The sequence below is a fragment of the Hyposmocoma kahamanoa genome, unplaced genomic scaffold (assembly GCF_003589595.1).
Source record: "Hyposmocoma kahamanoa isolate Upper Pololo Valley unplaced genomic scaffold, ASM358959v1 91839, whole genome shotgun sequence".
Classification (NCBI taxonomy): domain Eukaryota; kingdom Metazoa; phylum Arthropoda; class Insecta; order Lepidoptera; family Cosmopterigidae; genus Hyposmocoma; species Hyposmocoma kahamanoa.
Genome location: NW_020654728.1, coordinates 1 through 14,287, shown reverse-complemented (window position 1 = coordinate 14,287; position 14,287 = coordinate 1). Strand labels below are relative to the sequence as shown.

The window sequence follows — 14,287 nt, the reverse complement described above, 5'->3', positions numbered from 1 at the left end:
CTTGACCAGATCGGAGAAAACTATAGTGAATAACACCATGCTGAGACCACCAAACAGTTACCATTACCTTTTTATTGGTAAGTTTTGCTTTAGGACACTGTTGTGGCATTTGACCTGGGGTCAGCCATTGCATTTTTCTTTTCCGGTTATCATAAAGAATCCACTTTTCATCACATGTTACAATTCGATCCAATATTCCTTCATTTCTGTACCGGTTCAACAAGGCAACACAAGTTTCAACACGCGTTTCTTTCTGCAGATCAGTCAAATCATGAGGCACCCATTTTTCGTATTTTTTTATTTTATTGATTTGACGCAAGTGAGTCAATATTGTGGGTAAGGTAACGTTAAACCATGCCGCTAATTCCTGGGTAGTTTGACTAGGATCGGCTTCCACTATCTCTCTTAATTCATCGTTATTCACCTGTGTGGGCGGTCTTCCTCGTGGCTCGTTCTTTAAGTCGAAATTTCCATAACGAAAGCGTTTAAACCAAAATCGCACGGTGCGTTCATTAGTAGACCCCTCTCCAAACGCAGCATTGATATTGCGGGCTGTTTCTGCCGCGTTAGTTCCGCGTCGGAACTCGTATTCAAAAATCACTCGAATTTTCGCAGTATCCATCTTTCTTGTCTAAATTGAATAACAAAAACAATTGAAAGTCGATATTCAAATGTTTCAAATTAAAAAAAAAAAAAATCACAGTAACCATTTGAAAAAAGTTTCATTCGAAAACCTTAAACCATGAAGATTCTATGAAAATTCAAATAACCTATTGCAATAAAACGGCAATTTCATACTTTAACCCCTAATACCATGCCTTTCCTGAATACCTACGTCTGGCGAAGCCTGGGCAACAATGGATGAGTTCCCTTACGCCGATTTTTCACTACGGCAGTGACGACAGCAAACATTGTGCCACCGATACGATAACAAGAAGAAGAAGAAGAGGCCGAATTCCGCAAACGAAATCTTACTGACACAAAATATAAAAAAATATTAATAGATTTTCGATTTTGTTCTGCGGATGCATTCGTACGCAGAAACTGGCAACACAGCACGCCAACTGTCAAAACAAAACAAAAATGTCAAGCAATGCATTTTGATTTATATTTTTAGATTTTAGAGATTTGTAGCTATTTTTATGTAGTTCGTAGGCATAATATTGTATTTTTAGTTTTACTCGTGAATGGTGTATTTACAATGTTGGTGAGAAAAATTCGGAGTGACCTTTTGCATACTACATATAAATGTGCAAGTGTAGGATGTCGTCAAATTGCCAATCGATTAGATGCATTAGACCACCATGAGACACTGGACGGGTGCATGTCGGCGTTGCCATCAAAAGCTAAGGTCGTGGTGTGTGGCGGCGGGGTGATGGGCGCTGCGGTCGCGTACCATCTCGCGAAAAGAGGCTGGGGACAGAAGACCGTTCTCATCGAGAAAGAAAAGTGAGTACATTATTACCTTTATCTAACGCCGGTCTAGGCATTACACTGCACAACTATAACACTATAGTATGTGCAATGCACAAATGGCAGCCGGGCGCGCACCTCTTTACCTCCTTATCCTATTTTCATAAAATATGCGTGAGGTACAATGTCGTTTACAACTTTGACGTCCAAATATGAACTAAGGTAAGTAAATGCACTATTTTAATAAGTCCAAGAGAGTGAAGTTAATTTTATCTACCGATTGTGCTCTTGAATAGTTTCCATTAAAGTTTAATTAATTCTAGTTAATTTTCATGTGTAGTAGTTTCAGGCAAAGTTAGAAATTGAAGATTTTTTTTTTTTATAATTATCAATGCTGATTCATAGTTCTCTTTAATTTTTGACTAAAAATGAAAAAATGTGGCAAAACTAAATAAACACAGAAGAAAATCTTTGGGGAAAAAATTTGGTTAACTTGTTTTTTGAGATTGACATTGCACACGTTTCGATATATCTCTGATACAAACATATGGCACAATGTTGCTAGTGGTAGCATTTTGTTGTACCAATTCATTTTATAAGTGTTATGATAGTTGTCAAGGATATTCATGAACACAATTATCAAGGTATCAAAACAAATCAAAAATAATAATTATCACTTTGAATACAGTTTGGTTGATATAGTATTTGCGGAAATTTTGTTCAAAATTTGAAAATGGTACACATGCGCTATTTTATAACATATCCACCAACACTATAATTGTAACTTTAAGGGAGTTTCCACTACCACATACTACTAAATGATCACACGATCAGAATATACGACCTATTTCAAGCCCCTGAGGAAGATTTCTCAGTTCCTGAGTCCCGTGAAATGTAACATCCCCTTACAGGATGCAGGAGTTTACAAGCTTGACTGTGAGTGCGGTCTCTCTTATATTGGACTAACAAAGCGAAGTATTTGTACCCGCGTCAAAGAACATATAGCTGATGTTAAACACCGTTGCGTAAACAAGTCTGCAGTCTGCGAGCATGTCATGGATAAACCTACACATTCAATGAAGTTTGACAAACCCCAGGTCCTTGCAAAAGAAAGCCGTTATCTACCCAGGATGCTGCGAGAGGCCATTGAAATTAAAAAACATCCTAATTTCAACAAGGAAGATGGTTTCTCCGTACCACCAGTTTAGGATCCAGTATTTCCTCTAATGAAAAATCCCAAACAGACATAAGACTGCAGTACTAATTAATATGTTTTAGTTTATTCTAATTTCTATTAATAATTAATAATAAATTGAATTTAATAAAAATTCATTCAATAAAATAATTTGTAAAACTTAATATAGCGTAAATTGGAATGTTTTTTTTTGTAAAATTAAAAATAAGGTATTTCATTAATAACTATTGTAACTATGGTTGAAGACTGTACCACCTCAGTCAACCGTGACCATGGGACCTGTAAAGATCCCGAAACGTCAGTTTGTTTGAAAAAACAAATATACGCGATTTAAATCCGGAAAAATAGTTTCATTTCCTATGTGTAACAATCGCGAAAACCTAAGAACTCGATAGATAATCCAGGTTTTTTCAAATGCGATATCACCCCCGGACAGCATCAACGCCCCCCAATTGCTTCTAAAGCGCCCTCTGGACCACTAAAGGACCACTTTGGGAAACCATGACTTACATAGTAAAATAAATATTCAACAAATATTGGTTGTGAAAGATTTGAATTTATTTACATTTATAACAGTGATGTTTAGGTAGATAGCAACGTTTTTCCTGTGGGTGCAGTATTGAGTATCTTGACCTATGTGGCTTATACTTAAAGTGGATAATATTACCGACTTCCTTTTTATTGTACAAACAGGATAAGGCAAATTTGATTTAGCTTGCATGCATGTACTCGTGCAGTTTCCAATTGAATCATTGCACTTGCCATTTTGACTTCGCGTTGACGTCGCTCGGGATATGTAAGTGCTTTTTTAATATTTTCTTTGTTCTAATTTCTAATCCATAGTCTAAATAATGACGACATTTCAAAAATATTTCTTTTTTTTTTAATTCAAAAAATTAATTTAAATATCGTTTTTCATATTAAATAAAAATTTACTCGTTTTTGGCACCAAGCAAATGGCGTAAGCGGCTGGAGCCACGTATTTTTCTTTTAAATACCTTACCTTAAAGACCGTATTATGTTTGGTCTATTTTGTGATTTGTCTCGATAGAATTTTACAGAACATTTAGCATAATCTGCTGCGCTGCGATGGTTTTCTTTTGACGCTGTATAACTTAGCCAAAGTTAATGTTAATATGATAATAATATCTAGGGTCGGCGCACATAAGTAAAAAATCAACGACAAATTAATATATCTACCGTTTAAATCACGTAAGTCAAATTCATTTGTTATCATTCTCTTCACATATTCTAATATTATAATATTGGACAACACAAAAAACATTTCATTATGTATTAGAAATAGTAGCACTTTTTAAATGCTTTAGTCCGCCGACGTATATATTATATTATTATATGTCAAATTTGATAGGTAGGCATCTTAGCAAATGCACAAATGATCTACTCACCTCCTGTCTATTCCTATCCTAAAAAACGCACTGGTTTGAGGGTAGGATATTCCCCGTTTTCACGGGCCCTGTTGCAACTACGCCGCGCTAGCGAACGGTCGCTTTTGACGCGATATCACTGTAACAGTTGTCCAACGGCAATACGGAAAATCATCTTAGCATCTCATCTGTCTGTGAGAGACCAGAGTTGGCGGCGCGACAACCCCTTAACACCTGGGCATACGCATAAACACCAGCGACCGACACATCTATCGAGGGAACAACCCAAGGTCAGTCAGTGCGTTCACCCTACCCCATTTTGGCCCTGTCATAGCATGGTCCTTTGAGCCGAATAGCGTGGTTCTTTGAGCCAAATAGCTTGATCCTTTGAATCCTGTCTCATCCATTCTATCCGCATTATCTCTAATCAAAATCGATTTATGATATATGATTATATATGATATGATTCATTTTTATAAATAGCGCCTAACTTTAATTTAGGAGCAATTACTTTAATGGTTGAGTTTGCTATTTCTCCAATTTAAGGCGTTTTTCTCTCAATGTACTTTGAGTAGTGAGAACCGATTTTTATGATCTCCAGTGTCAAGTCCTGTATAGTGGCGAACTAGGGGATATTTTAATAAAACTTTTTTGAGGTCGGTTTTTAGTACTCTGTACTGAGATTATACTTGTCATTTTCACATGTCTGTGATTGGATTTTTTTGAAGACGGAATTTAATTTGATTTTTGATAAATAAATTAAAAATGTGTGATAATATGGAAAAGCCTACACTTATAAAAAGGAAAGGTGTAACAATATTATTACACTCAGGTTGTCAGTTCAAACACAAATAATTTCACTCCACAGCTCAGTTGGCTAAGAGGGGACCGCCATGGAAACAAACACTGTAGGGCTAGCGCGACAGGACGCGACTTGCGCGAGAGCGACGTGCCTACTTATTTGAGTCCATTGAGATCGACGGAAGTTTTCTTTGTATCAGTGATAATAATTCACCGTACTTTATCAAACTCGTATCTTAAAGCACAAAGTTACTGAAATGAAAAAAATGGATTCTATGTACAAATTTTACAGGCTGATTTCATATACCATTTCTTTCATATTTACAAACTAGCTTTTACCTATTTTTAAAGTAATGTATCCAAATTAACACCCTTGATAAGAGATTTAAAATAAATAGAAAGTTTTGCCATCTTCTGAATCATCACTCCTTTCAAGATACGAGTTTGAGAAAGTCAGGCATCGATATTGTTATGCTCAAATAATATTCTTAAGTCTTGTTGGTGCTAGAATCAGACCAATGACATAAAGGGCTGGTGCCACATTTATTTCAATTATTTTTATAATTTCGCCACTTAATGAAGTCACCGTAATTCTCGCTGCGGAATCGCATTAAGCCGTTAAAAAAAGCTTTATATTTATGCGATAAGAGCGAAAAGACGTTTCGCGTCAGTGGTCCTAGCGGAAGTCAAACGCGTAACCATTTTATACACGGCGACTTCAAGCAGCGATACAACCGCGATACACGTTTTCTGTTTGCATCAATGCAAACGCCTATAATACAATCGCGCGTTTTATAAACACACGTTTGTATCACTGCTAAAACTCGCGCCGTGTAACTGCTCTTAAAGTTCCAAGATTTTTCTGATTAGCTCAAAATGATACCGCGTTGTAATGTGATCACACTCTAATTATTTGAAAAATAAACTCATATTCGCTACGAAATATCTTAAATAATGTGAAGTCCTTACGAGAAATTCGTAATTTAAAAGCGAGTTCCTTTAAAACAGTAGAGCTCTTTGTGAAATTATTATTATTATTTTCTTTATAACATCAAGTGTCAGGACGTACTAGACGTGCGCCTGTCTTTGATAATTACAGTACCTTTCAGAGCTTTAAATTGCAAAGATCTGAGGGGCACTGCCACTACGCCCTGAGCTGAGACGTAAGTTGACTGTAATTTCACCAGCACTCTTATCCTTCAAAACCGGAACACAGTAATGCTGACATTACTGCTTGGCGGCAGAAATAGATAAGGTAAGAAATAGACAACCCTGGACGAACTCTTTCACAGGGAGCTTTGTTGCTATTTAAATTATTCGTCAAGGGAAGCACTTTGCCACCTTACACAACCTATTCAACACCTTACACAACTTTGTAACCTATCACAAAGTCGAAATTTTTTTTGTCCGAAATAACATTTGTTCGAATTTTCATTACACCGAAAGCCGAATTATAATGAAACAGTTGTTCTTTCAGAATATGTTGAATGTTTATCGCAAAGACACGATTAGGTTCGGTTAGGTTAGGTGTAAAAGAAAACATTTTTCTCTCAAAATTACTTTCGAGGTTATGAAATTTCGACCAAACGTTGTTTCTGGAAAATGTCATTTCGAACTATTGATAGGTAACCTATGCGTACGGTCCAGGCGGACTGTCCGCCTGCGGACCATCCATATATGAGTAGAATCCGCAGTGCTCTAAATCGAGTATTTAATTTAGTGGGGATATTCACGGAAGACTGTTGCCTACAATGAACGTAAGGGTTGTGCGAAGTTCCGAATCCGTTGTGGAAACCAATACACAACAAATTTTGACTACGACTTAGTAAAAATGGCGAGCTAAGGTAGTTTTTAACCGACTTCAGAAAAGGAGGCGGTTCTCAATTCGGCTGTATTTTTTATATGTATATGTTACGCGATTACTGCAGCATTTGTGAACCGATTTTTATTGATTTTTTTTTGTTGGAAACAGGGTACCTCAGTATTGGTCCCATTTAAATTTGAAGACAATATTCCACCTCTAAGGGTGGCAAACTAGGGGATGAATCCGTTTTCGCACATAAATGTATTTACAAAACCGAACCTTGCCCAAGTTTGAGCAAGAAATTAGAAAGTATTAAGTTTAGTTCGTAATATTAATTTTGCTTCGTTACTCCGAAATTATTGCATTGTGTTCTATGGTTTTTATTATTAATAAAAAATATAACTATAAAGTTCATTTACTAGTATGTTATAATTATCAATACAAGGATCGAACAGTAAGAAACAAACTTTCGATCCGGCTGGATTCGAACCAGCGTCTTCAGCATTCCGTGCCGATTCGGTACGATCTTTGTAATAATAAAATAAGGGAGATAACTATTTTGTTTTTATTTTTTGCCTTTTATCATTACAGACTTCCAGAGGGAAGTATTGTCTATTCTATGTGCAATAAACGCCTCGAGTATATAAGCCTAGGACCGATAAAATGTCATTCAATTTGTTTGAAAACTATTTTGCCAAACAATTGACGAGTGTCGTCAATTGTTTCACTTCAAATCGACCAGTTTAACTTGAGCGTTGCTATAGTCGATAAAAATTGGAAAATTACATATTTAATATTTAATTACCGATGAAATGTGATTCCGTTGGTTTTGTAATTAGATGTTTTGCTGTTTTTCCCGCACCACCGAATGGAACAGCCCCCATTGTTAGAGATATTATCTTTATTACAATAAATACAGAATATTTTTGGAATATTCGGAGACGTTCACACAGGTCAGTTGTTGACGCTATACTATTTCAGCTTTCTAATTTGTGATTTCAGCGCAAACGAGAGTTGATATTTAAAAGCAATGATATTATACTTTTTAAAAGTGATATAAGGCCCATTTGCCTGATGAGTTGTATATTGAGAGAGATAGATGGCTCTTATTTCGTCTCTATTTCTGGTTATATAGTCGATGGCAATAACTAATATAATTAGCTAAACAGTATGCCTATTCTGTTATTTGCTCATTATACATCGTCGAAAGCTACCACAGCCAATCGATAACGACGCGACCCTCAGGCGCTATTGGTAGGGTAGATATGCAACATGCGAGGTAGGGTGGCGATGCTGGCGGCGGTCTACACAGCAAACAGTTACGTATAGCTCACTTATTGCACTCACTGTGTACGTTAAGTCTCGCCCGATCGATCGTGAGACTGCAGACATTTCGCAAACCACGAGACGACGCGTCGCGAATTAACCGCGAAATAGACAACAGCGTAACAAGCTTTAATAATGTAGTGAAAAGTTTTATTGCAACTTCAAAACGGTTTCGTAAAGGTTTCAATTTAATCTTTTAAATGCGTATCGATACAAACAACTATGGACAAGCAACATATTGGATATCGATGATAGTAAGGCTCGTACTTTCTAGTCCCATTAAACGACCTAAGGAGGCGTATTAAAAACCTCATCGTGGATAACTCTGTTTCGACAGCAACTGGGGAAATTCAACCAATAGACATATGAAAGCAAAACCACAACGCCAAAAACAATAATTAATTATTTTTATTGTCTACAATTTTCATCTAACACGTCCATGGACAGTGAAATTAAATATCACAATTTTACAGGACACCACGTACCCCAATATGGATTTTACAGTGAGTGCTTTCTGTATGTTGCCGCCTGCTGCTGATACGTCTTTATGGAGACATAAAGACGTATCAACACTTACTGACAATTTTCAATTGTTTACACACACATACGTGTGGACGTTACGTAAAGACAGTATGATGGACAGCGACGTGTTTGTATGAAGTGATACAAGTACATGGTAACGCCATTGAGCTTTCTAACAGCAGAAGTAAATTTTAACCAATTTTTTTCTCTAAAACGTATATTATTTTAGTATTAATTCAATATGACACAACGGCATTCATCTAAGTACTGTCATAGCCGTTCATGCAAGAACGTTGACGGAATCAGGCGTCAGGGATAAAGCGTAATTTTCTGTAATAAATAAGCACTACGGGAGAAAGTAGTAACACGTTCATCGCCATGATGGGTCAAAGTGACGGCCATCTCATCTACCTGTTGGGGCCGTGGGGGGTGAAATGACCGACACGACACACCAAACGTAGCGATGCTCGTTCACGCCGCAGGTGTCAAACGCTACGTATTTAGCCATATAACATGACCGGCGCGGCCCTGACGAACTTCTGTTGCACTTGATTTTTAGGATGTTTTATGGCATAGGTACCTGCTTTTTAGACTTCTAGAAAAAAAAAATATATTTCTGTCAAAAAATTTACTTAATTTCATATGAAATTTAAAAGTTATAAACTAAGCAAAAAATTGTTAAAATGTCAATCTCAAATGAAAGACGTGTGTCAGTTTTAGGTAAACATCGACCGAACATTACTTGTACGTATTCTGCCTGGCACTGTAACACAATAATTATGCCTAAGCGCAGAATAATTATTGCATTGAAATGCCCGGCACTTAAAATAAACCCAAAATAGAGCCAAATAATGAAATACCACAAAAAACCATATACATATGACATTTCAAACAGTCATATATAAGCCAATGTCATTTTTTTCATTTCAACATTCTAGCCTGCGACGAACGTGTTAACCCGTTCGTAGAAAGTACTTAAATAGTAGAATGTGTACAGTTAAGAGCACGTCAAGCTTGACACTTTGTACTTTGAACCGTCCTTATCGTACGCGACATACAGTTGGATTTAAATCCTAAGTGTTTAGCTTGACGTGCTCACTGTACATGAGCATTTAAGTACTTTTGCTAACCAACTGGAACTTATCGCCCTTGAGTATTCGTCACAAAATTTGAACACCTCGTAATTCCGTTTTTGAACGCATTCCTTTTTTTACTTTTCAAGCGCAATATTGGCCGACAAATGCAATCGGCGCGCTGTGTCGTTCAGTTTGATCAGGCGCTCCGATCGTACGCACGCGCACATTTCCATATTGTGTACGCGTAGTGAATTTGGCGACGCGAAAAATTCGACATTGTAGAGAAAAAACTTAAAACTTATTTCAATATGTTTTATTTAAAACATTAATTTGTCAATTTCTGGCATCGCCATTTTCACTACAAATACTCAATAGGGAAGCGTGCGCGTGCGTACGATCGGAACGCTTGATTAAACTGATAAAAATTTGATTACGTAAAAATGCGTTATTTTTTTTTCAACAATTCACGTCAATGGAAATTACGAGCCTTGCGAATTTAGTCAACGATTATGCAAGTACACCGAGGTACTTGATATTTCAGGATAGGCGCAGGAAGCCGCTGGCATGCGTCAGGTCTGATTGGAGCATTCAAACCATCACTGGCGCAAGTACGGCTTACGCAGTCCTCCATACAGCTGCTGCAAGAATTGGAAGCGCGAGGGCGGAATACTGGGTGGAAGCAATGCGGGTCTTTGCTCCTTGCTCGCACTAGGGACAGGATGACTGTGTACAGGCGAATGAAGAGTCAATCAGTGTACGTATTTGTATAGGGTTTGCCATTAAGGACGTTTTATGGTGTTCCAATTTTATAACGGGCCTTGGCAAAATAACAGTGGAGGCTAAGTAATTGGTATAGTCCTCATCAACTGAAATTTATTCGAGATGGAACGAATCATGCAAATTGAAAAATGAAAATATAATTTAACTAAGTACCTACACGAGGAAAGTATTTTATCAATATATTACGTCATATATTGTACGTACGTAGTATATTGCGTCAATCCATCCCGCGAGCCAACGCGAGCCTTTCTTGGCTCGCGTGTTGCATTGACGCGCGTCTCGCTTGCTCGTCACTCGGGCGCGAAAATTCAAAAAGTACACGCGCAGTGTACCAATTTTATAAAATACAATGTTATGGTAGGCTCGTCATGGACCCCCAGCGTCCATTACGCGGACTCTATAGGGGTCCATGGACCGCAGGTTAAGAAACCCTGCTATAAAGCTCGTCCCTTAATAATCTGATTAAAATTAATCTTCCTAAACAGTTCTTGGGGTATACCATGCGAATTGGTTACCCCGAAGAAATGCCAGGAGATTTGGCCGATGTTGAACGTGGAGGACGTACTCGGTGGTCTGTGGATACCGGGCGACGGAGTCGGAGACCCTCATCTTTTCTGCATGGCGTTGATGAGAGAAGCTGTTGAAAACGGTTGGTGGAAACTCTAGTGCGCATTCATAAAGTGTTCATATCATTCATAAAGTGTTCAGCATCTGTCACAGCTCGACTACTGTAACGCCGGTTTTCACTTGGAGCAACTTTATTAGGATGAGATGGCACTAAAATCCCTACTAATGTTTGTTAAAACAAACTTGCAGGTAGGATAAATCAAGCTGATCTATCTTTTCGTCTCGCATTGCCATTCGAGGCAAAAAGTAGTGGTGGGTTTTGTTCCGCTACAAGCTTGACGAGTTGTTTACACCTCCTGACCAATGACACGAAGTTAGATCATCTAAAGTTTCGTTCTTCACTATTTGAGACACGAACTTACATCCAGCAGCTTCTTTGGTGCAAAATCTACAATACATTCGTATAGATTACTAAGCTCAGAAGTTGGCTTCACAGTTACGATGTGCATATAGCTGTGGAGCCATGTAAAAAGTGCACCAAGTCATTATGCACCGATAAATATTGTTACAAACGTTTGACACTGCTTGAGCCCATTGTCCACATTTGAGGACGGCATTTTTTTTTTCATATAAAATATATAAATCTTTTTTTTGTTCATAATTTTCTCATAAACAGGCTATTTTCTAAAGGTTTCTTACCACGGTAAGTTTTTTTTTATTTTCACGATATTTCGGAACGTTTGCACGCTTCATGGTCACGGGTTGACTGGCATAGACCATGACCATGGAGCGTGCAACCGTTCCGAAATATCGGGAAAATAAAAAGAAGTCATACCGTGGTAAGAAACCTGATATTAGTGTCACGAAAGTCTTAAAATCTATTTTCTAAAGGTTCATAAAAATATTACTTTTTATAACGCTAATTTGTATTTGCGCGTTAATGGGTTAATATTAAACTAAAAATAGATAGGAAAATTACTAACAGGAGATTAGTACATAGATATATTGTATTGTTTTTATGAAATGAAATACCGAGCTTGTTAGACCTTTTTCAGTTAGTTCGTAGCCGCTTAGTTGGACCTCTAAATAGTACTGTTTTATCTTGACTCTAAAAAATCGAATGGATGGTCATTATTAAATTTTTACTGCAATATCGATGTTAAATGAAATGTCGGCTCATTTGGTTATGTTAATGGAGACTAAGCGTTAGTGTAGCCGGAACTTATGCGTCAGGGTGCCGGGTGCGGTGGCAGTGCCCCTGAGATCTTTGCGGTTTAAAGTACCACCAGGCGCACACTTGTTCGCCCCGTCACTTCGTATTATAAAAAGAGAAGAAGCACGATTGACGTTTGCATTTCAGGTGTTGGTGTCATGGAGGACTGTGCTGTTACTGCGGTGTTGACCAAAGACGACAAAGTTTCCGGCGTGAAGACGACACACGGTGACATTGAGTGTGAATATTTTATCAATTGTGCAGGATTTTGGGCTCGAAAGGTAAGATAACGTGGCAGCACAATTTTATACCTTTTTTTTGTAATATCAAGTGACGGAATGAATGGTGTGCATAGAGTTCTAGTAGCAGTGGAACTCCGTCAGGGAAGTACTGCCACCTTACCTATTTCTGCCACCAAGCAGTAATGTGAGCATTACTGCGTTCCGGTTTAGAAGGATAAGGGTGCTGGTGAAATTACAGGCACATGGGACTTTTCAACTTATGTCTCAGGGTGATGAGCGCAAAAGCACTGCACCTCATCTTTTTGCGATTTAAAGCTCTGAGTGGCACTGCAACTGTTATATGTCCTTTACCCATTGACTTACAATTATATGGACGTCCGGTCCGCGCTAAAAAGTGTCCGAACTTATAGGGCGTTAAAATCGTATACAGAGCGTCATTCACGCTTTAGTCTTCGTTTGTTCAACTGACAGCCAAGCAAGCAAAATTATACAGTACTGCGATGACATTACAATTTAAATTCAACGTTTTAGCTTTTTCATATTCCTTTACATGTCACTACGTTTAAATAGGTTGACTTGGGACATGTATGGTTTTTGTATTAGACCCGTGTCGTCCATTTATTTGTAAGTCAATTCCTTTACCCGACTTTTTTATTATGAAAACTAACACGGTTATCACACATTATAATATAAAAGTAACGGGACTTACTCGCGTAGTATTTTAGTCGGAAGCGGTCCGACTAGTTTCGACCATAATCGATGGTCTTCTAGACGTGACGCGGTCGCGGACGTTGCACTCAACCCCCGAAGAAAGAGAGTAAGTTCCGTTACTATTATAATTTACCCGACTTGTTCGTCCCAACTTTCCTCTCAGATTTTCAAAGGTTAGTTGCAAGATATCTCTTTATTGGATAAGCTCGCCTTTGTACACATATATTTAAATTTTTTCTGAAAGTTTGCCATTTACTTTGTAATAATTATAATAATAATAATAACGCTCACACTCAACATAGCCCCGCACTAGGGAAACCCTGTGTCGCGGGTGCCATGGACACACACATAGACAACCACAAATTACAACCAAACTCACGAGAGAAATAAATGTAGGCCATACAAACATTTCTCCCGGCCCGGGAATCGAACCTGGGACCTCTACGTGGCAGTCCGGCATGGTAACTGTTCGGCCACAGAAGCAGTTGTTTGTGGTACAATAAAGTGTTTAAACAAATAAATAGATGAAATAAATCACTTATTAATATTTAAAAAAATTTAACGTTTGCATTTCACACATTTCCCATTAATACCGCTACATAGACTAATTTTATTGCAGGTGGGTCAGCTAACTCTGCCTCAAGTCAAAGTGCCTCTGGTGCCATGCGAGCATTATTATTTGCACACAAAGCCTTTAGATAACTTGGATCCAATGACGCCTGGTAATATGACTACTATACTCCGTCCAACCATTTATATAACTTTAGACATATGCAACCATGGACGAAAATTCCATACTTCCTGGACTCTTTTATTATTTAGTTTTATTGAAGAAGTTCTCTTTAGCTCCGGTATTTATCAAGCCAACAGATTGTGTAACGAAGATTATTCAAGTTGATAAATTTTATACCAGTCTAATAAATTATAATGGATCGTCGACTTCTTCTCCATATGAATGAGAATCATCACTTGAACCCTCATTAACATTAATTATTAATCCTTGAGTACACAAATTGTCAAACGCAACATCACGATCCCAATAAGACAATATCTTCTTTTTTGAACCCGCTCACATTCTCAATTAAAACTTCTTCTTATTGTAAAATCGATTGTTATAAAAAATCGAATCGGAAACGCATCGGAACATCACTAATTGATTAGAATTCGAGATGTCAAAAGTTAAATAAATGGCTGGACGGAGTCATTGACTTACAATTATATGGACGTCGGGTCCGCGCTAAAAAGTGTC

The 14,287-nt window shown here is 37.7% G+C and overlaps 1 protein-coding gene across 3 annotated transcripts; it reads left to right on the top strand.

Annotated features, from left to right (window-relative positions):
- Positions 1–1,314: 1,314 nt before the first annotated feature.
- Positions 1,315–14,001, top strand: LOC113236384 (pyruvate dehydrogenase phosphatase regulatory subunit, mitochondrial-like). 3 transcript variants are annotated; one of them, XM_026472415.1, is made up of 5 exons: positions 1,315–1,449; positions 10,067–10,279; positions 10,791–10,941; positions 12,256–12,366; positions 13,658–14,001. In XM_026472415.1, exons 1-5 carry the CDS (start codon positions 1,325–1,327, stop codon positions 13,934–13,936), a joined length of 879 nt encoding a protein of 292 aa, XP_026328200.1. In that variant the 5' UTR covers positions 1,315–1,324; the 3' UTR covers positions 13,937–14,001. The 3 variants fall into 3 exon arrangements, with proteins under 3 accessions (XP_026328200.1, XP_026328199.1, XP_026328201.1); XM_026472414.1 differs by having other exon boundaries at positions 10,791–10,954; positions 12,233–12,366; XM_026472416.1 differs by lacking the exon at positions 1,315–1,449 and adding an exon at positions 3,369–3,404 and having other exon boundaries at positions 10,791–10,954; positions 12,233–12,366.
- The last annotated feature ends 286 nt before the right edge of the window (positions 14,002–14,287 follow it).

Excerpts from the sequence above, each read along its gene's own strand:
- LOC113236384 (XM_026472414.1), top strand. The coding sequence starts at position 1,325 with ATGTCGGCGTTGCCATCAAAAGCTAAGGTCGTGGTGTGTGGCGGCGGG. Across the intron at positions 10,280-10,790 it reads CGAATGAAGAGTCAATCAGT|TTCTTGGGGTATACCATGCG; the intron begins GTACGTATTTGT and ends CTTCCTAAACAG. Across the intron at positions 12,367-13,657 it reads CAGGATTTTGGGCTCGAAAG|GTGGGTCAGCTAACTCTGCC; the intron begins GTAAGATAACGT and ends ATTTTATTGCAG.